The sequence below is a fragment of the Cephus cinctus genome, unplaced genomic scaffold, assembly GCF_000341935.2.
Source record: "Cephus cinctus unplaced genomic scaffold, Ccin1 Ccin1_scaffold0767, whole genome shotgun sequence".
NCBI lineage: Eukaryota > Metazoa > Arthropoda > Insecta > Hymenoptera > Cephidae > Cephus > Cephus cinctus.
The window spans coordinates 126,072-152,761 of record NW_014333372.1 but is presented as its reverse complement, the minus strand read 5'-3'; the positions used below and the strand labels follow the sequence as shown (position 1 = coordinate 152,761).

At 41.3% G+C, this 26,690-nt stretch overlaps 5 protein-coding genes across 14 annotated transcripts; 2 read left to right on the top strand and 3 right to left on the bottom strand.

The window, feature by feature from the left end:
- Positions 1–11: 11 nt before the first annotated feature.
- On the bottom strand, positions 12–6,996 carry LOC107270458. Of its 4 annotated transcripts, none has more exons than XM_015745497.2 (5): positions 6,818–6,996; positions 5,037–5,153; positions 3,033–4,970; positions 2,722–2,887; positions 12–2,580 (listed from the first exon to the last, which is right to left on the bottom strand). In XM_015745497.2, exons 2-5 carry the CDS (start codon positions 5,133–5,135, stop codon positions 2,345–2,347), a joined length of 2,439 nt encoding a protein of 812 aa, XP_015600983.1. In that variant the 5' UTR covers positions 5,136–5,153; positions 6,818–6,996; the 3' UTR covers positions 12–2,344. The 4 variants fall into 4 exon arrangements, with proteins under 4 accessions (XP_015600983.1, XP_015600981.1, XP_015600982.1 ...); XM_015745495.2 differs by lacking the exon at positions 6,818–6,996 and adding an exon at positions 5,538–5,787 and having other exon boundaries at positions 5,037–5,156; XM_015745496.2 differs by lacking the exon at positions 6,818–6,996 and adding an exon at positions 5,538–5,787.
- A 303-nt stretch (positions 6,997–7,299) lies between these two features.
- LOC107270449 (ubiquitin carboxyl-terminal hydrolase 8) lies at positions 7,300–14,848 on the bottom strand. 3 transcript variants are annotated; one of them, XM_025087798.1, is made up of 13 exons: positions 14,777–14,848; positions 14,429–14,465; positions 14,008–14,345; positions 13,552–13,925; positions 12,481–13,462; positions 12,230–12,393; positions 11,992–12,163; positions 11,398–11,556; positions 9,119–9,355; positions 8,943–9,047; positions 8,643–8,855; positions 8,208–8,563; positions 7,300–8,125 (listed from the first exon to the last, which is right to left on the bottom strand). In XM_025087798.1, exons 3-13 carry the CDS (start codon positions 14,281–14,283, stop codon positions 8,002–8,004), a joined length of 3,162 nt encoding a protein of 1,053 aa, XP_024943566.1. In that variant the 5' UTR covers positions 14,284–14,345; positions 14,429–14,465; positions 14,777–14,848; the 3' UTR covers positions 7,300–8,001. The 3 variants fall into 3 exon arrangements, with proteins under 3 accessions (XP_024943566.1, XP_024943567.1, XP_024943568.1); XM_025087799.1 differs by having other exon boundaries at positions 14,008–14,329; positions 14,777–14,834; XM_025087800.1 differs by lacking the exon at positions 14,777–14,848 and having other exon boundaries at positions 12,019–12,163; positions 14,429–14,686.
- A 23-nt stretch (positions 14,849–14,871) lies between these two features.
- Positions 14,872–16,246, top strand: LOC107270453 (cell growth-regulating nucleolar protein). Its single transcript, XM_015745484.2, has 2 exons — positions 14,872–15,228; positions 15,294–16,246. Exons 1-2 carry the CDS (start codon positions 15,104–15,106, stop codon positions 16,198–16,200), a joined length of 1,032 nt encoding a protein of 343 aa, XP_015600970.1. The 5' UTR covers positions 14,872–15,103; the 3' UTR covers positions 16,201–16,246.
- A 319-nt stretch (positions 16,247–16,565) lies between these two features.
- LOC107270450 lies at positions 16,566–20,068 on the top strand. Of its 2 annotated transcripts, none has more exons than XM_015745480.2 (5): positions 16,566–16,708; positions 17,468–18,208; positions 18,281–18,853; positions 18,956–19,097; positions 19,191–20,068. In XM_015745480.2, the coding sequence occupies exons 2-5, from the start codon at positions 17,736–17,738 to the stop codon at positions 19,557–19,559; spliced, it is 1,557 nt and encodes a 518-aa protein (XP_015600966.1). In that variant the 5' UTR covers positions 16,566–16,708; positions 17,468–17,735; the 3' UTR covers positions 19,560–20,068. The 2 variants fall into 2 exon arrangements, with proteins under 2 accessions (XP_015600966.1, XP_015600967.1); XM_015745481.2 differs by lacking the exon at positions 16,566–16,708 and adding an exon at positions 17,244–17,371.
- A 9-nt stretch (positions 20,069–20,077) lies between these two features.
- On the bottom strand, positions 20,078–25,831 carry LOC107270451 (cholesterol 7-desaturase). 4 transcript variants are annotated; one of them, XM_025087803.1, is made up of 7 exons: positions 25,617–25,831; positions 24,686–24,801; positions 21,849–21,989; positions 21,587–21,768; positions 21,326–21,492; positions 21,075–21,253; positions 20,078–20,990 (listed from the first exon to the last, which is right to left on the bottom strand). In XM_025087803.1, the coding sequence occupies exons 3-7, from the start codon at positions 21,933–21,935 to the stop codon at positions 20,334–20,336; spliced, it is 1,272 nt and encodes a 423-aa protein (XP_024943571.1). In that variant the 5' UTR covers positions 21,936–21,989; positions 24,686–24,801; positions 25,617–25,831; the 3' UTR covers positions 20,078–20,333. The 4 variants fall into 4 exon arrangements, with proteins under 4 accessions (XP_024943571.1, XP_015600969.1, XP_024943569.1 ...); XM_015745483.2 differs by having other exon boundaries at positions 24,656–24,801; positions 25,617–25,830; XM_025087801.1 differs by having other exon boundaries at positions 21,849–23,740; positions 24,656–24,801; positions 25,617–25,829.
- Positions 25,832–26,690: the final 859 nt, after the last annotated feature.

Here is a 26,690-nt window from a genome sequence, read left to right as displayed (position 1 = left end):
CCTTTTTTTTGGGGGGGGGGGGGGGGTATATTTAGGTACTAAAGTTGCTCAAAATACATTGCTTTCCCGCGCCTGGCAGAAAACTACGGCCGCGCGATCGTTTACTGGCAAATCGTAAAAAAGTTAAAAACGAACAGCGCACTGTGTCCCTCGCCTAGTAAAAATGGTAGTGACTCTTGAGTGAGCGCGTTACTTTATGTGTTTGTGTGGATGATAATATTTTTGTTTATAGTGCAAGTGCGCCTGTGCATGAAGTGAATAATGCATGTGTGTTGCAAAAGTGCCCTTGATAATTCGAAGATTCACTTTGAAAGAAGTCCCGAGAGTGAATAACATGAGATTTTATTTTTGTTTCCGGCAGATGTAAATCATCTCGATAGGGTCCCATGGCAAGGGTCTTAGATATCAGCAAGGCCTCTTCTATATAGTTATAAGATATTTTCACGGCGAGAGTCGGATCTAGGAAGGTTCGTTAATTAGCGGATATATTACGTACATATATCGGCGATCAGTTAAAGTCGGAGCCCGCGGGACCGAAAATTCCATAAAAAATCTAAGCCAAAACTTTTTTTTTTATCAAACGCGTCGTAACTCGGTACGCGATAGGAAATACTAAAACTTTTCAGCGAGTCAGCCATTTACGATAAAACTTACTAGTCGTTTATAGAGTTAAGAAGTTTGAAATTTTCCCGCTCCTTTGCGGGTATTACGATATTTCTTTTCTTTTTTTAACTTTCGTACCGCATTCCAATATAACGTAGTAGACCCATCACTTACGAGTTAATATAGGTTTAGTTTTACGTCCTATAATTCAATGCATTAATTTGTGTAATGTCGAGTCAGTGTTTGTGTGTGTGTCTAACATTCCAAGAATGTACATTCGCATTCTCCAGCACGTGTGCCTTGTACATCATGTAATGAGTGTGTCTGCGATTGAGCGTGAAACGTGAGGAGTGTTGTCGATATTGCGCAACCACGCGAATTACAATCATATAGATATACGTGTATACACGTAATACGTAATACGGTACAGTGGACAGCATTCGGATTGCTTTGTAACATCGATATCGGATTATAATCTATGTCGATCGGAGCGACGGCCGAAAAAAAATGGCACTCGAGGACTCAGGAAGGACTCGATCCTAACGTATATTCATCCTTTTCGTTTATACGTTTTCTTTGTAATACATTTCTGATTGTCGTTTCATTTTTTTCTTTCATTTCGAATTTTTGAACTCTTGATACTCCGGCCAGTCCTCCGGTCGCCATTCCGTCGTTCGAAAATTGTTTTTTTTTTTCTTTTTCGTCGTTCATCGAAATACTTACTACTTGACACACATTTTGGGTCGCACACTTAAGGAAGGCCACATTTAACTATTCTAAAAAATCGTTTTCTAGCGTCTGGACTAACACACTCGTAAAATTTAGCCTAGATCAGAAAGACCCAGGTCTCTACCTAAGCCAATAATGGTCGGAGCTGTTTTTTCTTTGTTGCGACATGTGAAGATTCGACCGGACCGAGGATACGAGGGATTTCAGCCCTGGCTGATATGGGTACATTCTTTACTGACGTTTACTTCTTCATGTCAACCTAAAGACGTTGAGGAGAATCCTCAGTCTTACGGTGCGTATCTTCCTCGACAGTGACCTCGACGGTTTCGCACCGGTTTCTACAATAATTACGTTTCCGGTGATCGCAATATGTGTTATCTCGTGTACATGTCGAATGTAAAATGCCGCGAACTGATTTCTCCGGATACAGGTCACAGTTCGATTGAATCGACGGCTACACGCTTTTAAAAAACTACGGAATCACGATTGACGTGTAAAAATGTTATATAATACGACGCGAAGCTCTTTTATGTTTCTCCATTTTTTTTCGATTTTTTTCCACCACTGCAACACGTTAGAGCGTCGTGACGTGTCGTTATATTTGCGAGTGCGTTGCGAATTGCCATATTTAAAAAGAATTTTCGGAACATTATTTCGTTTAGTACCATTGATCCTTTCACTTGAAAAATTTCCCCTCAGAGTTTGACTCTTCTTCTGTGAAAATAGTACTTCCCCGTTCTCTTCAGATTCTTCCTTTGTGCATGCTCGCGAATAACGAACCCGAAATTGCGTTGTTGCTCGACGTCGCTTACTATCATAGCACCAAGTTCAAAAACGCCAGTTAACCGGTGGAAAAAAAAGCTCAGGCTGGGTGAGTCGGCGCGCTTTGGGAAATCAATTGTAAAAGCGGCTCAGACGGGGAGCTTTCCTGGTACGAATTTGAAGCAAAATAAGCGAGCTTTCCCTGGCGCACTTCCTCGCACGGAACAATGCAGGATTTTTGACGATTTTGCTAGGTACTGCTGGTGTAACTGGCGACACTCGCAATGACGTTCTGTTGCTGCTGCTGCTGTTGTTGATCCTCAGTTTGTTTTGCTTCGAGTATCGCGTCTTTGGAGGTTTCCACGATTTTCTTTTCTATATCCGTGTTGTGCAGTAGCGTAGCCTGCATTGCGTTATACATACCGGTTCTAGCGAAGCGCGAAGCCTTGGTCAGCAGATGAATACTACTGGCGAGACCTAGAATGTCTGCAAGTGGAAAGAGTATTTCGGCTTGCATTTGACTTCCTTCCTCTTAGAGACTGTCGTCACTGTTGTGACCGTTTGATTTTGTGTATTTCGTGTATCCACAATTGATAGTATTTAAAGTTGTTAAAAAGTAAAACTTACCTTTCTCGTTGTGAATGGGGATGCAGTGAGGATTCTCCTTCTGGCGTTGGGCAGCATTGGTGATTTCCTGTTTTCGGCATTCCTGAACGAACTTGATAGCCTCTAGCCAATATTCCATGGCCTTGTGAACACGTTGGTTCATCGTGGCACCGCGTAAACGTTCCATCTGTGGAAATATCGTTTTATATAAGGTTATTTAAATATCAAAATTATAGCCCAGTTCTCATAGACGTGATACGATAGTTTGAGTTAAGCATCATTTAAGTGAAGAATTACTTTATTAAAATTGTATAAATATTTTTAGTACTCACTTTTGCAATCAGAGTAATGACGCGTGCGTGCTCTCGCAAATGATCAATGATAAGACGATCAACTCGTGAAGGATTACCCTGGAGACGTGGTATTGGAATATTGTTGGCGCTGGTCACTCTCTTCCCAGGAAACTGAGCAGCCAATCCAGCCTCGCACTTTTTACGTTCCTTTTCAAGTTGCTTGAACTGTTCGTAAGTCTGCTCAAGTCTCATGTGCAGTATACTGGCTGGACCAGAACGTCTGGCAGCTCCAGCGCCGTTTCTCATGCCAAGTCCACCACCAAAAAGGACAGGATGTAATGGAGGAACCGGAACTTGAACTGCAACTGGCATCACAGAAGGAAAGACAGTTCCTCTTGTAGTGGTTCCTTGCATCAGTCCTGTATTGAAGAGAACGTCGTTTGGAGGAATTCCACTCATTCCCTGCATCTGCTGACGACGTTGTTTGAAGAGATGATTCAGAATATCATTATCCATGGATGGTCCACTCACTCTGTGTGCCAGATGCGTCCCAGCAGGATAGCCAATATCTTTGGCCAGGTCGTAGGCATCCTTTTTGTATGCATTTACAGTATTAGCTCGTTTAAGGCCATTCTGATAATTTATGACATTTTGTGGAATGGACTTCAAGCTCTCCATGTTGTTGGCAGTGTAACGCTGATAACCATTAGTTGTCTGATAGTTATATTTCATGGATGGTTGTTCCATGTTTCGAGAGCTCAGGTTCCTGGGGAATCCTATGGGCGAGTACTGTTGTTCCTTTTGTTTTGATTTTGGACTGAGCACCTTGAGCAGGTTATTATCGATTCTCTGCTCAAGGTTACTTGACACTGAATTGTCATTAGATACCATATCAGTTGACGATGATACGGCAAAATCATTAAGAGTTGGATAGCGATTGACTATGCGTTTGTAATTCTGATCTACTGGTCTCTCCAGTTTGTAATTATGAGCCTGTTGTTGGAGAAAAAGTTGTTCGTTATGTAGCCCGATGTTTCCCATGTTCAAAAGAGTCGGTTCCTGTAAGTCCTTATATTCCTCAAAATTGTTACGTGGGAAATTATTGGGAAAACAATTTTGTAAAGCTGTGTCTGCAGGTGAAAAGTGTTGCAATGGCGAATTTGACAGGAAACCTGAGTCTGCACTAAGGTCAGTCATAGCTGAACTGGGCCTGTAGCTTTGGCTAGTGGCCGTCACGTTATATGAATCGTGAACGTTCATTATTGGATTGCTGTGCGGATTTGGGGGAGCGTTCTGTCCCATGTTGCCATGTACATCCATTTCATTTAAGACCATTCCTTCAGGTGAATCCAGAGCTAGATTCAGAGCTACGTTGAAGTTGAAGTCTGGGTTAGTACGTGGTGCCATTTGTTGATAGTTGCCAAATAAGTCTTTGGAATAATCTCGCGTAATTAAGTTCTCAGACCAATTAGAGGGTTGCGCGTTATAATTTAATCCATTTGTAGTAGTTAATAATCCATTCGAGAGAGGCACATAGTTTCTGTTGTTACATAAAACTCTGTCGCTGGGACTCAGTGCATTGTGCTGTTGTTCTGATCTTTGTAAGTTAGCCACAAGCCCATTGGAATAAGGATTTCCTTTATCCATGCAAACATTAAGACTTAGATTATTCAGTCCACCACAAATGTTTGTGTATTCACATTCCTCCTCAGTCGTATCAGGAATGCCATTGGACAATTTTCCAAAAGAATAACCCATGTGGGACGTACTAAACTCAACAGGACAGGAAGTTGTACTGTCTCTGACTTTGCCCATTCGAGATGGCTGTAACTCATTCTGATATTGGAAGGAATTTCCATTATAAATATTTGCATATGTGTCATCACTGACAATAGAGTCGTCTTCAAGAATCTTGGCCACCAGATCATTGATCATCGAATTGTTCATATCCTGGCTATCGTCATCCTCCATGTTCCCCTATAGTACCCAGAGACACGAACACATTATACATACCTAAAATTTAATTCCTCAATGTAGACTTACCTTGGCTTTGGTATTTCCACCCAGTAAGTCATAGCTCCAGGGATTAGATTCATTACGGAGATCGTCCGTAGCCCGATTGCCGGCTGACGTATCGAACATACTGATCCCGTGTTCGATCTGCTAACAGAAAAGCACTATGACTCTTTTGCCAAGTTATTTTCCAACGAATTATCTTCCGGCACATAGGCCGGGAAACCACAACGTTATATCTTGGTTAAAATCAGGTCCACGCGAAAACGCAAGAAGTTGCAAGTAAGAATAATCAAGCATCAGTTAATTCACAAAAACTCGTAAATTTCCAATACACTCGGGAACCGGCACGAACTATCTTGGGACGATTCGAGAACTTTGACAGTTGATTTAGAGTCGCAGCGGTACGTCGCAATTGCCGTTTTATTGCGGTAGCCCCGAGCTCCCGGGTTGAGAAAGTGGTTTTAAACCTCCCGATGAAAGGACACTGGCGTTCATATCACGAAATATACCACCGATGCACGTGAATACCTTGCCAACAGCGAGAGCATTGTTGCTGATGATTGCAGCCAAATTTTGCACCTCAGAGAGAGCCATTTGTTAGGAATCACCTCTGCCGCCTGCCATTACCGTTTCACTCGCGCGAATCGTCAGTCGTACGCCTGTCCTCCCACTTCCAACATCTAGCCCGATAGCTCAGATGCGCAGGTCGCACAAAAACAGGGAGCATGATACTATCCTATGCTCTATTCTGGAACGAGCCTCCCAGATCGAAACTTAACTAATATATTTCCAGGAATCAATCATGCTCGTTCGTCATCTCTCTTTCTAATCAGAGGCTATCTCATTCAATCGATTCCTGCCAATTTCCATTCAAAATAAAAAACATTTTTAATGCAATGGAGGCAGTGTGATTGCGCCTGCAGTTTTCCACCCATGCAAAAATTTTGCAATTTTGGAAATTCATATCGTTTGACGTAACGCCTAATTTTATGCACAACTTCGTCTACGTCCATATAATTTTCATCCCCTTCATTTTGGAAATAAAGAATGCTTTTGTCTTTAATGACATCTTTTTCATCAATGGCTGACAATATAATTAATACTGTAGCGCCGCGTATCGGTGTCAACTTGTTGTAAAGAGAAAAAAGTTTTGCAAGATGTCGCGCGCAACCCAAGCCGTGATAAATCTGTCCTCCCGCCAAATCTTAGTCAAAACATTGAGAATTCGGGGTATTGCCGCCGAAAGCAGACTATTAAAAAGAAGTCAGTTTGATAAGATTACATGTGACAATTACAGCCATTTTTCTTTTTTAGTAAGCTTTCTACTCGTTCTTCAACTGTTACAACTGTTGCACTGTAAACAAGAATAATTATGTGCGCAACATCTTCGAATAATGAAAGTATTGAAATCTTTGAATGATAGTCAAATATATGCAAAAATTCATTGCCTATTTACACCTATCTTCGAACTGAAGGAAATAATTTTTTATGATTACATCCTTATAAATGATAAAACATATGCAAGTTATATATTAAGAACAAACCTGCAAGATCCGGTCTGACGATATAAGATACGCTCAGGAAGATAAGAAAGAAATAGGACAAAGAATAAAATATTCGTAACTGAATAATTGCTTATGATGCAATATTAAGAAAATTTACTTCAACAAAAACCGCCCTAACGGAAATGACGACTTGAATTTTTAAGTCAACGATGATTGCCAATCAATAATAGATATGATAAAATAAGAAAATGTATGTTTACTAACTTCTTCAAAAGATACCAAAAGAAGTTTAATACTGCTTACCCCGTATTTGTTATTTCTTTCTGCAATGATTTTCTGGTTTCGTCTGTTGCTCGTACACACTCAGTTTTCTTTTCTTAAATTTTCTTTGGGCCTTGGATAAAGATGTTTTACAAACGCGATACAAACACGGCAATACGAAAGGCGCGAAAAATAGACGCCTTGATTCTCGTATTTCGCAGATTCTCGAATGCGTGCAGTCATACGTAGAGCGCGTGTTTCACGAGAGTCCTTATTGGGGGTGGCGTTCGGGAGCTTAACGGTGGCGTCGAAATTTATTTGATATTCGAAGCACCATCTTTTGAGCTCAGCAAAAACAATAACGTACCTTGGAAGATTGAGGACAAAATGTGAATTTTTCATTGGGCGACTATTTTACCTACTATCGATTTTCAAATGTTTTCCTCATATTCGAAACGTACAATTAAAGTTAATTGAAATATCGTAGAATCATTTTCTGGTATTTCTATAAGAGATAACGAATAGTTTTGAAAAAGTTTCAAAGTTATATTTTATTTGTGGCCAGTGTTACAAGCACTGTACCTTAAATAATCTTCATATAATAATGTACAATAATTACATATGTACCAAGTGACACAATACATAGGGGCCGTTGTCTCGCGCTTTAATTGAGACTTGTTTCATCTTACTTGATAAATCATAATCTTTACATCTCTGAACACAAAAATGAGGAAAAAAAGGTTTCAGAAGGAATGTACATATTTGAAATATGTAAAGACTGAGGGTAAGAAGAAATAGGTGTTAGAGAAAAAGATAAAAGGAAATCCAAATTCGTTGACCCGACATACAAAATAAATGCAACTCTGAACAAGTATAAAGCTCGAATGAAAGGATAATAACAATTTTATCTAATTAATCGAGGTAATTGTTATCAAATATTTTTGATAACAAAGTATCGATAAAAAATGGCTATCAATAAGCGTGCCCGAGCTAAGCTTGAACTAAACGTATCTTATTCCTCCGTTCGTATTTACATATTTACAAGGTTGGCAAGCATTTTTATCTAGATCAGCATCCCTCTTAAAAGACAACGCAGTACTATCGTATATTACGTTTTATACACGTATAAAATTCTGTCCTTGTAAATCTATGGAAGCTTCGTGTATAAGTAAGCTACGCGCGCCAACCTCGTGTTAAGGTTTAGTAGTAATTTATAGATTTAGTCGTTAAATGAATGTATAAGGATCATTTGGAAAGGATGTGTAGAAGAGAAGGTAAGCACTGGCATTCTGTGATTTCACTTGGCCAGGTGAGACTTCGGTCACAGTATGGTCATCGTACTTGTACCACCTAAAGAGACGAATTACGGCAGTTTTATATGTGTAAAATGACATTAATCTTATACTTTGCTATTTGAATAATAAAAACTCACTTATTCTGAGTAGCACTTCTGCAGAAGGCAGTATAATGGCCGCCTTCCATTGTTCCATAATGATTTGACATGGCATAGAGGTTGTAGTTATAATGATGCGGATTGGTTGCCGTTGTCGTATTATCACCATCCGTCACCAAATATGGTTTCAGGTTGAATCCAGTCAGAGGAAAGTCAACAGCCGTATTTCTCTTCTCGAGCCACCCGTCACTTTCGCCGAAGCGATTCAAATGCACTACCACTATGGGAGCAAGTTTTACAAAGTCAAATTTCTTTGTAGCCTCGCGCGCTACCTTGCAACTTGGACACTTCCAGCCGGACACCTTTTGCCCGCTTACGAATTTTTTGATACAGTCCTAGAGTAAAAGAACATTAGGAAACCAATATAGAGTTACCTAATAAGCATTGGAATGCAGATTAATTGTATATACTTACATTTAGTGTACATCTGTTAGAATGAGGTAGGGACATTGTGAGGCTATTGAAGGTCTCATACGTGGTACTACTATTTCCACATGTCGCACAAAAAATACTTGATCTCAGCTGTCCAAAGAAGAGATCGGATATGATTGATCTCTGATTTCCCATTGCCTTGTCCCATTCTTTTTCAGCCACACTCAGTGGTCTGTCAATGCGCACTTTCACTTTCTGATCGATCAAACAAATGATCAATAAATATTTAATTAATATATAAATACTAATGATGACTTTGAAAGAAGACCACGACTCACTTACCCGCTTGAGATCATTGTGCATCCAATCCAAGAGAAATGTCAGAAATTCATGAGAATCTTGCTGTTCGTAACTCTCAAATTGTAGTTTATATTGACCAATGACTACCTAATGATTAAAATTATGTAAAAATATATTGTATTGCATTTGAATTAAAATTTGATATTAACGCAACATACTTTGAGATCGCGCGGTGATATACTCTTGTACTGTCCTCTCCAGAGTGCTTTGATCACCTGGGCGACTTCCTCGGCAACCTGACCTTGCGTTCCGTTTTCATTGCTAGTATTGAGTTCATCCAGGTACATATTATCATTGAAGTATTTGGCCAGGCAAGCAGTATTACTCAAGCATTGTATTATGCTGTTCATATAACAAGAGTTACCCAGGTTTTTCAGTCCCGTGATGCCCGGATGCTGTTAACAGAGAAAAATGATTGGCATAATTAATAATCAATTATGAAAAACTTATATTGTACCTTAATATTAATTTGCGGCTAGAAAATAAACACAAGTATACCTTTTTAAAATAATTGACGATATACTGAGGTGAGAGTTTCTTATGTAACTTTATATAAACCATATTTTTTAGTAAGCCACGATATCCGCAAACTGTTTCACATTACAAAAAGCAAAGATGACCCGCTATAAAGTTTGTCAAAAAGTCTTTAAGCGGATCGACACGCTCTACCATTTTATTAGGTCAGTAGATAAAAAAGCGACAATCGCAAGCCACTAAGTTTTTAATAGAAATTTTTAATTAAACGCGCACAATTATATCACAAGGTCGAGTATTTAAATTCGTTATAATTCGAGTTTCGCAATTACTATCTTGCGAAAGAGGCGGGATCCATAGGAATTAAAGAGTTTTCAAACAAAACGTAACGGCGAGTATTTGGAGGTAGCTGAGGTTGTTTGGACAGTCGCTTCCTGAGGTTTGCAGCGGTCTGTAGCAAACAGTGGTCATTGGATGGAATTGGATTGGGAAGCCTCATTCATGCCGACTATTTCCATATACACGTGCATGTCTTTTATTTAATGTGCTCCAATTAGTAGATACACGCGCCAGGATTATTCAGTTGAGCTTGCCAAAGTTCAAATGAGTTGGCTGATGTATACGCGTTTTGGATGTTCAATGCTGAGAGACTGACACTGCTGATTGTGAAAGCCGCAGCCGTTGGAGACGACTTTCTGGAGGACACCGAGTGAGCTGTTTGATTTGCCTATCAAGACGACGATGCCAATGTAAAGGGACATCTTAATATCTAAGACAGTGCGATATATCAGATGCTTATTGAATAACTTGGTAAATGACGCTATCTGACTTCTCCAATGATAAGGAGCAAGGCCAGACAGAAGTACCTTACCAGAAATCTACAAAATCCACTCGCTTCTCGTTCTTATCTCTTGGCAAATATTAAAAATTGAAATAGCCAAACGAAGTAACATTTGCTTCTTTTCTGCGGCGTATACAGATAAAACGTTTAGATACTCACAGGGTTGCTGTTGTCAACTACGTTGAAGAATTTTATTTGAACCATCTTCCCACTCGTTAAAGTACTATAAGGGCGGATTCTGCGTTACTCAAATTATTACCGAATCAGCGACTAGTGAATAAAATGATGTGACTTTTGCGGTTGATCATTTTAACGTGTCGCGGATTGAATTTTGGTATCGCGAGAGGCCGAATCTCTAAGCCTGAGAGCTGCCAGGCAACTGGCACTTGATAAATTAGTTATCTCACACGAACGTAACGTCACGTGAACATGCTATCATACCCTGCTTTGTGATAGTACATAATACAGTTTATAATAAACACTTAATTTGCCAAGTGCACCTATCGGTTGATAATCGCTTCTACTTAGAACAATTCTGCATTTCAGTGGCAAAATAGATACTTATCAGTGTCGAGCGACATTAAATCCATGTCAGTATTATCGATATTAAGAAAAACAAAATATATTACGAAATAAGCGTGAACTTCTTCATTCGTAATAATAATCTGATCGTTATATTGACTTTTGCTACCCCGGGTAAGCCACAAGCCAAAACGTGACTGTTTGGCAGAAAGCAAATCCCTTTAGTGGTATTAGCATCAAACGTCAGTGGCTAAGTATTAGCTGAATGATACGTCATTGTCTAGAACTAAAATGTTAACGTTTCGAGTATATTGTACTATTTGTCATGATTTTTTCAATTAACAATCTCTTCTATGAGTTAAACGATTAACCGCATGTAGATTTCAAGTTAATTGAGATTGTGCTGTAATCCCATTTTTGCTATCAAACTGGGCTCCTTTTATTTGTATGATAAGCATCGCTACGTGTATGTGGATGTCACTGTAATCTTTAATCGAAAGTATTGAGATCATCTTTGAACAACGCACATCGTACTCAGTGGTTCGCTTATTTTTCTTGGACGGAACTGATAATAAAGAAAAAGGTCGTTTAAATATTTACCACAGTTCGAAAAACTGGATCCATTCTTTGCTCACGATCTCGCCAACTTATTGGCGCATATTTGACATTGCTGTTGTTGTTTAGACCAGCTTGGTTCCGATTATTCTGCTGTTGGGGTTTTGAAGATCTGTCCACTTCAGGTACTTTTCGATCATCCAGCTAATGTGAAGTTTGTTGTAAACAAAAATTATATAAAGAAAAAGAATTTACTTTTCTTATATTAAACAGATAGATAGGGTAACAACCGTGAAATGCCTCTAGGGAATTTTAACACCAGATAAATATTGCTGTATTCTTGAAAGAATTTCTGATAGCTAATGATCCAAATTGTATAATTTATAGAACTACAATCGGGCTATTTCACACGTTACCCTTTTGCGTAGCGAGTAGAATGTTTGAAATTCTTTATAATAGTCGACACGAATAAGAAGTACTCATTAGTGAAAGTATTGATGCAAAACAAATAATCTAGGGGGAAAAATGAATCTAGAGTTCAGTGCGTATGACTAAGTGTGTTTGTTAACATCGATTTGGACGTTCAGTATAGAATTTCAAACAACCTTTCTAAATAGGCGAACGAGAAGCGATATTTACTTGATGTTGAAGTTTTAACTTCTTTACCTGCGCAAGGTTTGGACTAGAATAAGAGCGTTTGAGACCACCATTGCTAGATGGTCCATCCATCTTCAAAGGTTCCTTGTGTATCTCATCCTCATTCGGTTTCTTAATCAGGAACTTTTTCTTCTCTTCTCTCTCAGGCACTTTTCTGCCAATTCAAAGATTCATTTTAGAAAAATGCAACGATAACAGTCGATTACTATCACTTACATACCCATAAAGTTTTTTTCGTTCAATAGCTATTTCTCTGAGTCTTTGCTCTGCAGAACCGATACTCAAATCCAATTTAACCTTTTCCTTCTGATGAGCAGGATTCAATATTACGTCGTCCTTTTGGAATTTCGCTAATTCCTGTCTGATCTCAGGATTTTGCTTTCTCTAAAATAAAGAAGATATAATGCAACTAAAGATGCAACGTAGATTACAAGAACACGCATAGACTGAAAGACGCCACTACGATCTTACCATATCTTCCAAATTCGATCCCAGCTGATTAATACGAGATTCTATTTCGTGTTCCTCATTCGAATATCGAGTCTCATCGTCGTACCTCCGAAAGAGCTCGCTTTCGAGATTGAATTTCACTTTCTCATATTTTTCTTGACTCTTGGTGACTTCATTAAGTCGTCTCATCAGAACCATTACAGCTTCGGAGTCGTTATTATTCATTGTTAAAGATGTAGGCTTGCTACTCCGATCTACAATTGGCTTTGGAATTGTCGACTCATTTATAGATGATTTGTTTGATGATTTTTTAGATTGCAAGGTCTTTTCATCCTGTTCAATAAGAACGATATCAACATCACTAGATTCGTTCTTCAAAGAATGTGAAGTTTTCTTCTGATTTTCTTGCAAATCAAATATATTTTCTATGTGCTTGAATTTGTTCGAGTCCGCGTAAGATTGAGCATGATCAGGGTAATTCGTGTGGGAATGTGTGTTGCTGATGATGTAGGAAGATCTAGTGTTATCCATCACCTGATTTTCTAGAGATGGTTTATCTCGCACCGTCTGCTTTATATCTGACAAATTGGGCTTCAGGTTTCTTGGAGGCATTGGCTTAATTTGCATTGATTTTAATGGATTATCTTCGTCGTCTGAATGCAACCAGTCTGGATACTCGACCTCTTCTAAAATCTCATCCATCGCGTCCTCATGCGTATTCGGCGATTTTATGTTAGGATTTGTGGTGAAGGCTGGATAACTGTTTAACCATTCAGAATAACCCCCATCCAAGATGGTTATCTTCTTATACGGCATTCCGGGGTCCCATTCTTTTAGAATCTTCTTGAATACAGTTAAACGATTGCTACTAGACAATGATTTCTGATTCGTATTCCAATCTAGTAGAACCACAGTGTCCACATATTGCGCTCCGCGACATTTGAATAGCTCTAAGGCGTGTTTATCTTTTCGTAAATATTTTTCGAAATGGCTTGCTAGCACGCTAAAAAGATTGTCATAAAAAGTTTCTTGCAATCAAGGTCCTTGCTTCAAAGAACCTAAATATAGACATATTTTCTAAAGGTTGCTTACCCCAGTTTTATTTGACTTGCAGGAATGTTTATGATTCTATTGGAATTTATCTGCGAGGATTGAAAATCTTCTGCCCCTCTAATATCGATAAGTAAAATTCTATTTTCCAATTTCTGCATTAGTTGATAAAGTTGGACACAAGTAATGGTCTCATCAGAATCGCCTGTTAGTGGATCTTCTGTGGGAGTTTCAGGGAAACTCAGGATTAAGTCTTTACCAAGTGCATTAATATCTTTTTCACTCAAAGGTTCTATATCTAGTTGCATATCGCTAATCGTATCACTTATTGCAGATGCTTTTATGTTATTTTCAATGTTATAACATTTTTGAAGACTTTGACCAAGGTCATCGATTGTCTTTTTCACCTCATTCACCTATATACAAAAGTCATTATAATTGTGTTACTATTTTATAGGATGAAACTCAGGATAGTGTACTTTCATAGACATGTTTTACCTGACTGTCTGGAAAACTGGTTGCGTAAATCACTTTATCATCTTTATACTCCTTAGTAGTTTTTAACCAATTGACACAATTAAGCCAGCGTTTAAAGAATATATATGCCTGTTCTTCATTTCCTGTTGCTCTATGTTTGTCTGCCAAGCTTCGTATGGTAGAGAGTCTCTTGTAGACATCCCATGGTCTTTTACCCTTATACGAGATTTTAGATTCATCATTCAGCTGGTTAAGCGAAGAGTACTGAGTACGATGTTTCTTTATGTTGTTAGACATCTTGAAGTTTCAAACAACAAACTTCCTATCCAAGATAATACAAGTTCTGAAAGTGTATTGTGCTATGAACAAATCACATAATGAAATTAATGACAGTATGCATTCTGCAAAGAATATAATTTGAACATTAAAAGTTAATACATACCGAAGCATTGAATTATAGACACAGTACAAATACAAATCTGCAACATATTGAAATTAGCATCAACTTGTATTAACAGTGCAGAGGTATAAAAATCCTTATAATTATACACGCGACTACTAGGGTAATCGAATTAGTAAATACGTTGCAAAAGCGAAAACTTAAATGTCTAGTAAATAAAGTTAGGTATCATAATGGCTTTTGCTTGGTTATCAATGAAATGTCGTGTACGCTAAGCACTATTGAACAATACTAAATCACAGCAATGGGTCTCAAAGAAGTGATGAAACTTATTAATCTTTGAAAGGTATCATCTTTACACAAATAGTATTCTTTGAGAAAACACTTCACCGTTTACGAAACTGACATCGATACGCCATATTCATTCGCCGCTTTAACTTAGGTTAGGTTCTGTCAGATTAGGTTGTGAGAAAGGTTTGATATTTTTATTTTCTGCGGTTGACGCCACCACGATCGAAGAACACGTGTCTTTCCCCTGTACACTTTTCAATTACTTGTTTTTCCTTACAATTGTGGATCAAGTATACAATATTTAATTAGTATAGACTAATTATTACATTATAAGGCAATCATTAAAGAAATCTTTGTTGAGGTTCCTATGGAGAAATTTTAGTGTCTTTCCATCAGTCTCGGTTAACCTAACGCATATTACTCAGGATGGTTTACTTTACCTGTAACAATTGTGGTGAGAGCCTAAAAAAACCTCAAGTTGCTAAGCATTATCAGTTTAAATGCCGAAATCCTGCTTCTCTTACATGTGTGGATTGTTTAAAAGATTTTTGGTAAGTACTAAGAAGTTCATGTAATAAAAATGAATCAGTTGTAATTTACAAAAGTTTGATTAAAGGGCTGACGAGTATGTGGCACATACAAAATGTATTACTGAGAATGAGAGATACGGTGGCAAAGACTATGTACCAAAACCTGGTACAAATAAGGGTGAGAAAAAGCAGCAAGATTGGATTAATATCGTGCAGAATTTGCTGACAACCTCTAACAACCTTTCTAAGGCTGAACGGGACATGTTGAACACGATGTCCAAATATGAAAATATTCCAAGGAAGAAAGCAAAGTTTTTAAATTTTATTAAGAATGTCTTTGGTAATAGAACCAATATGGCTGTGGTTGAAAGTATATGGGCAAAAATGGAAGAAGCTTTCAAGGAAGCAGTAGGAAGTACTAAGAATGGTCAGAAAGAAAATAATGAAGGAAAATCAGACAAGGCACATACTGTAGATCCAGGAGAGAACAATGTTGCAGAGAATCAAAATAATGAAAATCTCTCAAGGGAAAATGGAGATTCGACTCAAGAGGAAAAGAAGAAGAAGAAGAAACGTAAAAATGAACCAGAATACAATAATAGTACAGAAGTTACAAGCATTCAAGAAGACAAGACAAAGACAAACTCGAAGAAAAGAAAGTTATCAGAATCAGAGAATAACGAAGAAGATAATTTTACTGCAAAGAGAAAAAATGGAGATTCTAACAAAAAACTTGATTCTTCAATATTGATTGAACAGAATGGCGTTAGTGATAATATTAAATTCAATTGGAAGGGTACTATTTTGGAGATAGTATCCACCAAAGGAGAAATATCTCTTAAAAAACTTAAGAAGAAAGTCGTCGGACTATACATAGCCCAAAGTTCAGACACCGTAACGACTGAAAAAGCGGAATTGAAATTCAACAAGAAACTAAACAAACTATCACAAGTGGTAGTGTCAGAAGAGAAAGTGAGATTAGCACAATTGTAAAGCCGTAATAATGTATCTACACAAAATAAAGTAACAATTTCCTAATGATTGTCCATCAATCTTTCATTACTACCTCATAGATGGCGCTAGGTTCAAAATTTAAAAAAAAAAGAATCGTAAAAACGCCATCTTGTTCCAATAAACGTGTCTCATTATCGACAGAAAAGAAACGTCAAAATCATACTATATCAAAATAAAAATGAAAGAATTCCATTCACCATACAATCAATCTATCGTAAAGTTCAAAATGTTTAATTGTTAGTTGAATCTCGCGGTACTTCGACGTGACAAGATGGTCGCAGCTGGTCGTGTCTCTTGTGAGTCCTAGTCCCCTCACGTCTTCAGCTGGCAGTGACTGGTAGCCCCTCAGCCAGAAAGATCAACATTTAATCTCCTGTACGGAAGATCGAGCTTCTATCTATAATCGAGAACAGTTTTCTGCATAAAGTGTTCATCAAAACATCAAGACTAGTAGATAAGTGCCACTCCTACTCGGATACTCGCGCAAGTAAGTACATATATGTCCATAATAGAGGACACGTGTTTATTTCGCTCTCTACTTCCTTACAATTTCAAACAGTGTTTTTCCAGTGTTCCAAATATTCCATATTCCATAGTTTCTTCGTATTACGTTGGTTCCTTATGGTCCGACCTAAATATCCAAGCGGGAGGACTAATTTTTCCTTCATCCTCCTTGACTGCATTACTGCTCCACCGTCTGCATTCAGGATCGTCGTGTGCAGTATGGCGTGTCTGTAATTGCAGTCTCGTGTGGGGTCTGCTATTTCGGTTCCTCATACAATTCTTAATCGCGCGTGCACGTTTCTCCTTGGATGTTTGCGCAGCGCAAGCAGTTGCGCGCCGTGACTTGAGACATGAGACGAAAGATGTTCTTGGAAATTCTATAATCATGATGAAGTCTTTGCTGCACTCTGAACTCTGCTTGCTGCATGTTGCGAATGCACTTCACTGCCTCTCCATACATATACATCCATCTTGTATTTACTCTGAGCCAGTTGGAGTATATGGAAGCGCATTCTATATGCCTACATGTTCCTGAGATATTGGCTCATTCAAGAGAAACCGTTAATATTCATGCTTCTTTTATAAGACGCGTTAGGTGACTCATCCGCTTGTTGCTGCGTTCCTATTATTTTGTGCGGGGAATCACGTTAGTTTCTATATCTTCCGTGAATGTGAATTTATGAGATTGTGATTATATATAGTAATTTATCTAATAAATCTTAATTTTTCTTTTTGTATGCAGGTTACGACCTTCAACAGCTAGAAGCAGAAAACTCGTAATTTAAAGAAGGACATAAGTGATATAATCGAATGAGAAAGAGACGTAATTCTCTCCACATACAGTTCAAAGATTTATAATGAGTATCTACGTAGCAGTATGAAGTTTTAATTCGTCCATATAAAATAATTCATCCGTCCATTCTGCGACACGTCACACTTCGTAGTTCGTTACGCAGGTAACAGGACCCTCGAGATTCGGTAACCACACGTAGTGAAACCTGAGCTACGAGATGGAGAGTTCATCGAGTACAGAAGGCTCTATACTGTTTCGTGAGATTCACATGAATGGCTGGCTGAGACGCGCTGAGAAAAGCGACAAAGAAGTCAATAGGTTCTGGGTTGTTTTCTGCGTGCACGACGACAGCGAACCGCGTCTCGAGGGTTTCCCAGATCAAAAGGACGTAGCAGCGCACTCGCCTACGTGGACCATGTCCTTGAGAAACGCATTACATTTATCTCCAACACTATGCGCCACCCAGAGACACGATTTTGAGTTTTGTGTCAACTTCAATGATGACCGGGTCCTCAGATTGGCAGCTCCGACTTATCAGTTGATGTACGACTGGGTGCGGGTTGTAACGCGTAAGCTTACGGATATGAAAATTCTGAAACCTAAGGAGAATGTCTATTCCAAGGGACCTGAACGTCTCGCGACGAGGGACCCGACTAGCCCATTGCCTCCACCGCCGGCACCTACACCTGGGTACTTTGATATGCGGAATGAGAAAAAAGCTAATTTTAGTGAAAAGATTGTTTAATGAATTTCTTTTTTCAGGTCGTCGAATATGCCGAGAAGTACAGGGGCTGCAAGGTTCGAGGTAGCTAATGTAGCTAGTACATCAAGTGCAATTCGTGAAGTCAGGGCAGATACAACACCCTCTGTGTTCACCTTTGATCTTGTAGCTGTGGAGGAACGTCGACCTAGACCTCAACTTCCTCAGAGAACTCCGCCGATTCCGTCCCCGAGAGTCATTCCAAATCCTAGTACAGATGAGGAAAATTCGAGTTACGAAAGTCTCTTTCTGGCGACCTCATACTCACCTACGGGAGGTGTAACGAGGGTCCTCAGGGAACCAGGTTCCTCGGAAAGTTCTGACGATCACTATACAGCCCTGATTGAGTACAGAAGCTCCCCGGCGATCACGGACAACCCGAGAAACCATCAGACTCAAGCTCCAGGCCTATCTCACGTGGAGAATTCAAATGCGAACATGCGGCTGACGCTTAGGCAACAGCAATTTCTGGAACTCGGTCGAGAAATGAATCATCCCAGTGGAGTACGGCTACTCTTAGGTCGACGTTACTGCAAAGACAATATCGCCTTCGTCGACATCTTCGGTGCTGTCTAGTAAGAAAGCGTCCCAACATCTAAACGAAGATTCTTTCCTCTCTATATTTGACTATACTAATCTAATAAACATGGGTGTTGCCATTATTGAAAAACATTCAGCATCGCCGGTTGGAAGCGCGGAGACTTTGGATTCTCGTACAACGTCCTGCACGTGGGGGACAGGGTTGTCAGTGTGGCTGGAGTCTCTGTTCCACGAGTAGCAGTAATTCGTAACATCCTCAAAAGTCGAACGACACCATACGTGAGTACTTCAAAGATCGTTAACGCTAGAGAGAGCTCATATCAGAAATCGCGTGTCATCAGAATGGCAAAAGATGGCTAAATATGTGTTCAGGTGAAGCTGGGAATCCGAAGGCTGCCTCATGGACGTGCATTGCTTCTAAACAGACGATCAGACGATGAGAGTTTTGGCTTGGAGGTCAATGGCAACGAGGTCATTGGAATGAGCGAAGCGGTACAACGTCGAGACGTTACTCTGCGAACTCCAGCAGCCGATCCAGAGGCTCGTCCAGGTACAACGGTTAGCTGGACCTTAACTGAGGTCAATGGACGGCCCCTGAATCTTTTTGAATGCACAGCAGGCGATCGTCTCTCTGCAGTAGGTCGTGACATCTCTATTGTGATGCAGCCAAGCGATCTAGTTACGGGTTTACGGAAGAAGCTACGTGCGATTCGTAATTATAAGCAATTCGTTGTGCAGTGAGAGGTCGGAAAATAAGAAGAATAAGATGGATCTGAAAAGAAGTTGAAGGTTTCGAGATAAAAAGAACGAGGAAGTCGTGCAGTTTATTTGACGTAGCTTGAGGATAGAACCTGGAGACTGAGGCCAACATTGGGAGCAATAACACGTTTCTAGTTTGTCCCGTGGAACGAGTCTGACCTATTTTGGTATCTAAATAAACTAGGAGTCAGGATATCGCTGCAACGATTACGTGACTGAATAGTTCAGCGCCTGGCGAACGCACAAAAGCGACAGCTGTAAGGGACAGCTGTTAGATCCTCTAGAGCAAAGTGTACTCTGTGATAACATATAGATATATGTGTGCGAATATACAAATATATATATATGCCTGTATGATTGAAAGGTAGTACGAGAACGAGACTCGCGTTCTGCGTATTACGTACGAGGTAAATGCGTGCAATATGTAGTATATTTATGCATAAACGGACATTGTTTTTGGTAAATAAAAGGACCAATCAATAACTTATAAATTCGAAAAATCACTTTAGAAACAAAAATTATTTTCTTTTACATTTATAAGGCTATATAATGTATCTAGTAAAGATATTTACAATACGAAGATGACGTAGCAGCCCCTTACGGCGTAAGCCTTACACTGAGGCTTCTACGTTACAGCGACAACTCGAACTATACCTAAGTATAAATACGTAAATAGCGTCACCCTGTATTTACAAATATATAGCACGTACTGAGTTTATCTATTTTAATGAAGAAAGAATGAGATACACTTCAGCATCACCACCGAAGACTACGCGTAGCCGAGTGATAGGTAGGACTGCGCGGCGAGTAGAATTGTGAATACCAGCGTCTGTATGCCAGGATGGTGCGGTCCTCTCTGACGAGGAGTGGTCGTCTCTCGAATTTCTTGTGATTCCAAACTGCCACGTCCCTCTCGAACATGATACTCTCTCCGAGGAAAACGAGACTGGCGTAGGGTGCCAAGAGGACTGGTGCAAACATCAGGTGCGTCACGCGCTGTAGCAGCGGCTCCACAGGGGTGACGGTTTGCAGGATGCACATGGGACCAAGGGCGGTGTCTACTAACAGTTCAACGTAGCCTGGGCCGATTTGTTCCGCCTTGACGTTCAGCTGAATGATGGAAATTTTCTCCAGGAGAACTAAACTATGACGAAGACGCATCGTTGCTCTGTGCTTGTCGTTTTTCTCGATGTATTTCTTAGGCTCGTTTCCGGTACCATTTTGGCTCAGGGTCGAGGTCTCATTTGATTGGGTTGTTTTCACGGCTGTTTCCGGTGCAGAGGTTTCTCTCGGTGCCCAGGCTGCAGCTGTCCAGGAATGCCTGGCTAGCCATGGCAAAGTTTCACTGAAAAACATTGCGGGTCCGTGTACAGCACTGAGATGAGCCCAGTCCGCACCGTTTTCCGGTATTTCCTGTAATGGGATTATATGGTAAATCCATTAGCTATGAATATATCACTGGAATAAATTGTCACGAGACATCACTGGTGAACCTACCTGTATATGGCTATTTACCAGAAACTCGTTGCGACCCTGGTAGCGCCAATTACCATTTGAAATTTCCTCGAGAGGCTCCGGTCGCCATTCTGGTTCCGCTGATTCTGCATGATACCAGACGAAGATCAATTGGTTCACCTCGCAACTGTCCCAGGCTCTTGTTTTTGCTATCTCCGGTACTGAATATAGAATAGTCTCTTTTTAAAATACTCATTACAGATCATTTTTATATTGATTTAATGGACACTTACCTTTTTCGGCATAGGGTATACTCTGACATCGACCATCTTCTCCACGGAACAGCCAACCATGAAAAGGACACTCGAGACAATCACCTCGGACCTTACCACCTTCCCCCATGTTGGCCCCCAGGTGGGGACAATACGCGTCCAGGATACTAACGACTCCTTTCTCGCTCCTGCGAAATCCACGTGCGTCATAAATATTGGTAAGCAATGAAATAGGTGAAAAGAAAACAGAATCAGTCAAACGTACGACTCCTGCGAGTATACCTGAAGACGGCGAAATTCTCTCCCAGAGCAGCTACATGCCTGACTTGTCCACGTTTCAGCTGAGAACTTTCCATCAGGCCGAACCAGCCGTTCGGGTAAACCGGAGGCAGTTTGCCGATCTTACGATTTTTGGGTACAACGTAAGCTCCCAACTTATTCGAGCCCGCGCGTCCCCTCAGGTCCTTCGTTGTCGAGTAAAGGAAGTCGTATTATTTATTCCAAAGGAAACACAAGCTGCTCAGCCCACCAATCGGATACTCACTCTGACCCAGTTGATCCTCCAGAAGAACGCGAAGTAAATTACAATGGCCAAGAGCCCAGTGGCGGCTACCGTCCACCATCCGGTCATCTTACAGCGTCGTCCTCGTCACGTCGTACCGCGGCGAGTGTCGACTCGAAATATCTGTGAGAGGAGCAGTTGGTCCAGTGAGGAGAGAATAAATCGGAGGATCGTAAGGGAGGGCGGGGAGTGGCAGGAGGAACGAAACGGGTATAGAGGGGTCGAACGAAATGACGATAAACGATCGCGGAAAAGACGCGTCGATGTAGAGAAAATAATGTAAAACAGGTTAAGGATACGTGTCAACACAGATCGGATCAAGCGTGACACTGTAATCCAAGTTCAGGATCGATCCTTAAGGGTTTTCGGTGGCGAACTGAAAGCCGCGCTGATCCTCCTCCTCTTTATATACGTAGAGAAGGAGTACGTCGTGGCCGTCCGTCTACACCTAACCAAATGTATTTTATTCTCCTTTATTCCTCTGATCGACGTAATGGGAGGCAGGATTATGCATGCCCCGAACACAAATACATACATCGGTGCTCCGTGCCCGTCCTCTTATCGATCCGATCCATCGATCCGCTATCCGTCCGTTCGCTTAGCATATTATAGGTAGACCGCGTCGATTTCCATTTACATTCCAAATTTCCATGTCTCTCTCTCTCTCTCTCTCCCTCTCGTTTCACGTGTTTACATTGACTCCCTCCCCACCCCGCACCCATGCCTCATAGACGCAGGTTCATCGCAAGAGTTATGCTTCCTGTAGGATCCTCAAGATGCCTACGATTCGTACTATCCCTTGCACCGTCGTCGCCCAGAACAGCCCAAGGCTGATCTTGCTCTAGTCCTTCGGCTATCGGTGATACGGTACCGGGGGAGCGAAATGGGTCGCGATTGAATAGCAAGAGGACGATGATAAGACGAGGCTCTTTGGATGACGTTGCGCTGACGTAAAACGCAAGCGCCGTGGTTTGAGGTTGAATCTCGGGTACCGACGTGGTTGCATGAATAAGCGAGCTCGCAAAAGTGTCAACGTCCTCGGGGACAGCTCCTTTGGCTTTTCCTCCGTACTCCCTGTACCTATCAACATTCTTTCTCTTCCTTCATCTTTCCCTTTCTCGCTCACTCTCACTCTCTCCTCTTGCTCCCTCTTGCTCCCTCTTGCTCCCTCTCACGAGGCACTATCGGCTACTTTGAGGATAATCGGTGTGTATGCGCGCGTCTTGTTGTTGCATCCGCATGAAAATGGTCGTTGTTTCGAACAGGTTTGAAGGTGCGCCGTAAAAGGGGCCGGAGAGTGTCGCGAAAGAACGACGCACGGCGTCGTCGTGGGCTCGGTTAGCGGACGCACGCAACATTGCAATGCCACTAACGATCTTCTCTCTTTCACGTAAAGTGCCCCTGGATCCTATGGCGAAATACATTGGAATTCACGGCGCGAGCCTCACTTTACTGGATCATTAGAATCCTTGAACGTGTAGGGTACACAGGTAAGGTTATGTAGCTATGTGCGCGCACGTAGAGAGTAGGTACGTCTGGTAAACGAAGGAAGAAATATAAATATAATAAAGAAACGAAAGGAGGTCCAGCATCCATCCATGCAAGGGCCAAGGTCCGGGCAGGTCCAATGAGTTTTTGGTAGGGCAGCTGCAGCCGCCACTCTCGGCCTCCCTAATTTATTCCTCTCCTCTTCTCCTGGTGCACTCGCGTTCATCTTATTTCTCTGGCAGCCCTTCTGGACCGAGTCCTCCTCCTCTTTCCAATGCGCAGAGCGCGAGAGTGCTCGCGTGCTGGGTCCACGAGCCAAGGTAGCCACGAGATCAGCAGTCTCTATGGAGGATCCAAAATCTTCGTGATACTGGGAGCCTGGACCACTGAAATCAAAGAGGCGTCTTCGACTGGTCTAACGGTCCATTGCGGATCTAACGAAGGAGCCTGTGATCAACTAGGTAGGGATATTGTCTAGACTCCTTCGGAGGAGTATTTGCGATCGATCAGCTGATCGATTTTGACGCGATTTACGGCACGCAGTCACCCCGTCGGGGGCCGGTTGAGAAACTGGAAGACCCTGAACTTGACTGACTCTTCCTTATAGGTGTACCACCTTATACCGTGCGTGCACTATAACGTACGGTCTACCGTATACATACATACACACGTGGCACCGGTAGCTGCTATTCGGATCGAATCGATATTATCACGTCGTCCAAAAACCTTCGTCAAATTCCCTCTCGTTTTTCTTTTTCACCCTCTATCCCCTCTTTTGATTCATTACGCAATATCCCCTTCCTAGTCGGCCATAACCTACTGGTCTCACAGGAAATAGACACACATGGCAACCCACCAAGTGGATCCTCTTCCTCGAGATCATCATCGGCCTGGACGACCGATGCTCTATACTATCGGACCCGATCTTGTTTGGCAACCGAAGAGGAAAGTGTCCTCACGGGAGGCAGGGTAGCCGCGCGACAGCTAATGGGCACCTTGGTGCACGTGGGACGTCCTCAAGCCCAGAAGCCCAAGAAGCCTGAAGCCAGAGAGGCAAAAAGGTACCTGCTGCCTGTCGCTCATCTCATCCTCCCGTGAGACGTTAATCAGCAGTAGCCAGCCAACCGGCGACAGGCAAACTACAGGACTCGCGCAAATTAGCATTCTTCGTTTATCCTTCACCCCACCCTGGCTATGAGGCCATCGAAATTCGTCAGGTCCTTCTGGAGGGGGACTGGCGATCCCTAACCTTACATCTCGAGCCCTTCCGTTCATCTTGTATCCCCTTTTTTCTCTCTTACCTTCAGAAGCTTCTTTCTTCCTTTTCTTACGGCAGCGCTTCACTCTCTACGACAGATCCTTTTTCTCCGAATTCCCTTCGAAAGATCAATTGTCCACGCTCAGGATCTCAACGCCGATCGTGCGACCTGGCGCCAGTAGAGCAATCCTTGAAAAAAAAAAAAGTCGAAATTCTTCATGACCCTTAAAATTCTTGTCTCGTGGATGAAGAACCTCGTGTTACCGAAGAATTTCTATAGCACGACAGTATGCGGCACATCGTACAGTAGAGATGCAGGCATTGATATACCGAGCATCGAGTCTACGCGATGTCCTTCTTGTATTTCTTATCCCGTGAACGTGCCCTGAGAAGATGGATCTTTTGATAGAACCGATTAATTAGCAAGAGAAATTTTAAAAAACATTCCGATAAGGTGGATCGATGTTGATTTTTGTACTGGTAGCTCGAGCATAGTCGGGAACTATGTTTTCGAAACGTGAGCTCTTTTATTCCGAACAAATGTGCCTGACTAACGAAATACTGCAGTACGTGCAAGGAAGTGGTTCAAGGCGATGCTAGTGTCACGTTCCGATTTCGATGGAGACGTCGTTAGGTGCGTATACGAAGGCAAGCTCCTCATGCACGCATAGCTCGACAAGTTTGTCGAAGAAGAATAAGAAAAATAATTGATGATATAAATTAGAAAAAATATATATAAAACATAGGATAAGCGTTAATTCTTATATACATAGGAATTGGATATACATATCCAGTTGAAAATATTAAATGAAACATAAAAATGCATTACCCCAAACAAAAATTTGATTTACAAATGTTGCGAAGAGGCCGAATTTGGTGTAGATATAAATAATACAAATATAGGAAGATAGGGCTAGGCAATAAGTAAAAGAATATGTCAGATTAGTATAGAATCCGTATGGCAGTGAATTAATGGTAGAAATAAAGAAAACAGTCCCACTCACCATTTGACTGATACAAAGTTCGCGACGAGAGTGCCGAAAGAACGTCAGAGTACTGGATCGGGTCCTTAGTTTTGCTGACATGAAATTTCTGCGAAATATTATGTTAGTCCGCGCTCCTCGTGTGTCAGAGCGCGCTGCACGTGCACCGACCACTCAAAGATCGGAGACTACCTTACGCTTAGGATCGATCGAAGGGAGCGATCGATGGTTGAGTGTGGGTAGTAGTAGTGGGGTGGTGCTGACCAGTCTGCGACGAAGAGGGGTGGCGGGAGGAGGAGGAGAAGGATGCCTGATGTAGTTAATTATTGTTTTGCTCGAACTTTTCAGGTTAGCCAAGCGCACGCGTTCTGAGTTCTATCTATTTCGAGTCTAATAGAATTTGTCTGCTGGGAATTTAAGTCTCACCTGTGCAGGGGCATCCTCTGCCGGCTGTTACGTAGAATTACATCGGCGCTGCGGAGTCGGGTTAGTGTAGTCGGTTCAGGAATTTAGTGAGTAGCAATAGTTCCTGAATGGCGAGACTCGAGGGGACGTGGATTAATTGGGAGTGGAGGAGAGTTTTGAAAGAACAAGTTTTCAGGCTGAGATGTTTTCTGAGTGAAGGGATGTTTGCAGAGCTGTATGCATCGCATTTTTTCGGTTTTTAATTTGAATTTTTTTGTTTTCTAGATTTAAGAATTATGGACACGGTATAATTATGGATAGGAAGATGGATTCAGTTTTGAATTATTTATTGTGCTTCCTCGTCACAGTTCTCAGGAAGAAATTGGTTTTCCCAGTGGTGAAGATGCTGCCTGATGACACGACGATCGTTGCGGTGGCTGGAATGATCGGACGTGTAGCCATGGTCCGATTCATCCGAGACCCCTCCCTCCTGTTCAACGGCATTTCTAAAGGCTCAACCAAGGGGGTCACATCTTCCAAATCAGGGAAATCGAAATTGACGATATTTCGTTCCACCGTAAAATCCCATATAGGAATGCCATCTCCAATGTTGACATTAACTCCTGCACTAGCAACAACGATTAGCTTTAAAAGTTTCACTAGCTGGTGAAACACCTGAAGAAGAAAAGG

Excerpts from the sequence above, each read along its gene's own strand:
- LOC107270453 (XM_015745484.2), top strand. The coding sequence starts at position 15,104 with ATGGTTTACTTTACCTGTAACAATTGTGGTGAGAGCCTAAAAAAACCT. Across the intron at positions 15,229-15,293 it reads GATTGTTTAAAAGATTTTTG|GGCTGACGAGTATGTGGCAC; the intron begins GTAAGTACTAAG and ends GTTTGATTAAAG.
- LOC107270458 (XM_015745495.2), bottom strand. The coding sequence starts at position 5,603 with ATGGCTCTCTCTGAGGTGCAAAATTTGGCTGCAATCATCAGCAACAAT. Across the intron at positions 5,157-5,537 it reads ATGCTCTCGCTGTTGGCAAG|CAGATCGAACACGGGATCAG; the intron begins GTATTCACGTGC and ends CTTTTCTGTTAG. Across the intron at positions 4,971-5,036 it reads GTGGAAATACCAAAGCCAAG|GGGAACATGGAGGATGACGA; the intron begins GTAAGTCTACAT and ends TGGGTACTATAG.
- LOC107270451 (XM_025087803.1), bottom strand. The coding sequence starts at position 21,935 with ATGACCGGATGGTGGACGGTAGCCGCCACTGGGCTCTTGGCCATTGTA. Across the intron at positions 21,769-21,848 it reads GGAGGATCAACTGGGTCAGA|GACCTGAGGGGACGCGCGGG; the intron begins GTGAGTATCCGA and ends TCGACAACGAAG. Across the intron at positions 21,493-21,586 it reads GAGAATTTCGCCGTCTTCAG|GAGCGAGAAAGGAGTCGTTA; the intron begins GTATACTCGCAG and ends TGGATTTCGCAG.
- LOC107270449 (XM_025087798.1), bottom strand. The coding sequence starts at position 14,283 with ATGTCTAACAACATAAAGAAACATCGTACTCAGTACTCTTCGCTTAAC. Across the intron at positions 12,394-12,480 it reads GATCGAATTTGGAAGATATG|AGAAAGCAAAATCCTGAGAT; the intron begins GTAAGATCGTAG and ends TCTTTATTTTAG. Across the intron at positions 9,048-9,118 it reads TATCACCGCGCGATCTCAAA|GTAGTCATTGGTCAATATAA; the intron begins GTATGTTGCGTT and ends TTTAATCATTAG.
- LOC107270450 (XM_015745480.2), top strand. The coding sequence starts at position 17,736 with ATGGAGAGTTCATCGAGTACAGAAGGCTCTATACTGTTTCGTGAGATT. Across the intron at positions 18,209-18,280 it reads CCGCCGGCACCTACACCTGG|GTCGTCGAATATGCCGAGAA; the intron begins GTACTTTGATAT and ends TTCTTTTTTCAG. Across the intron at positions 18,854-18,955 it reads GACATCTTCGGTGCTGTCTA|CATCGCCGGTTGGAAGCGCG; the intron begins GTAAGAAAGCGT and ends AAAAACATTCAG.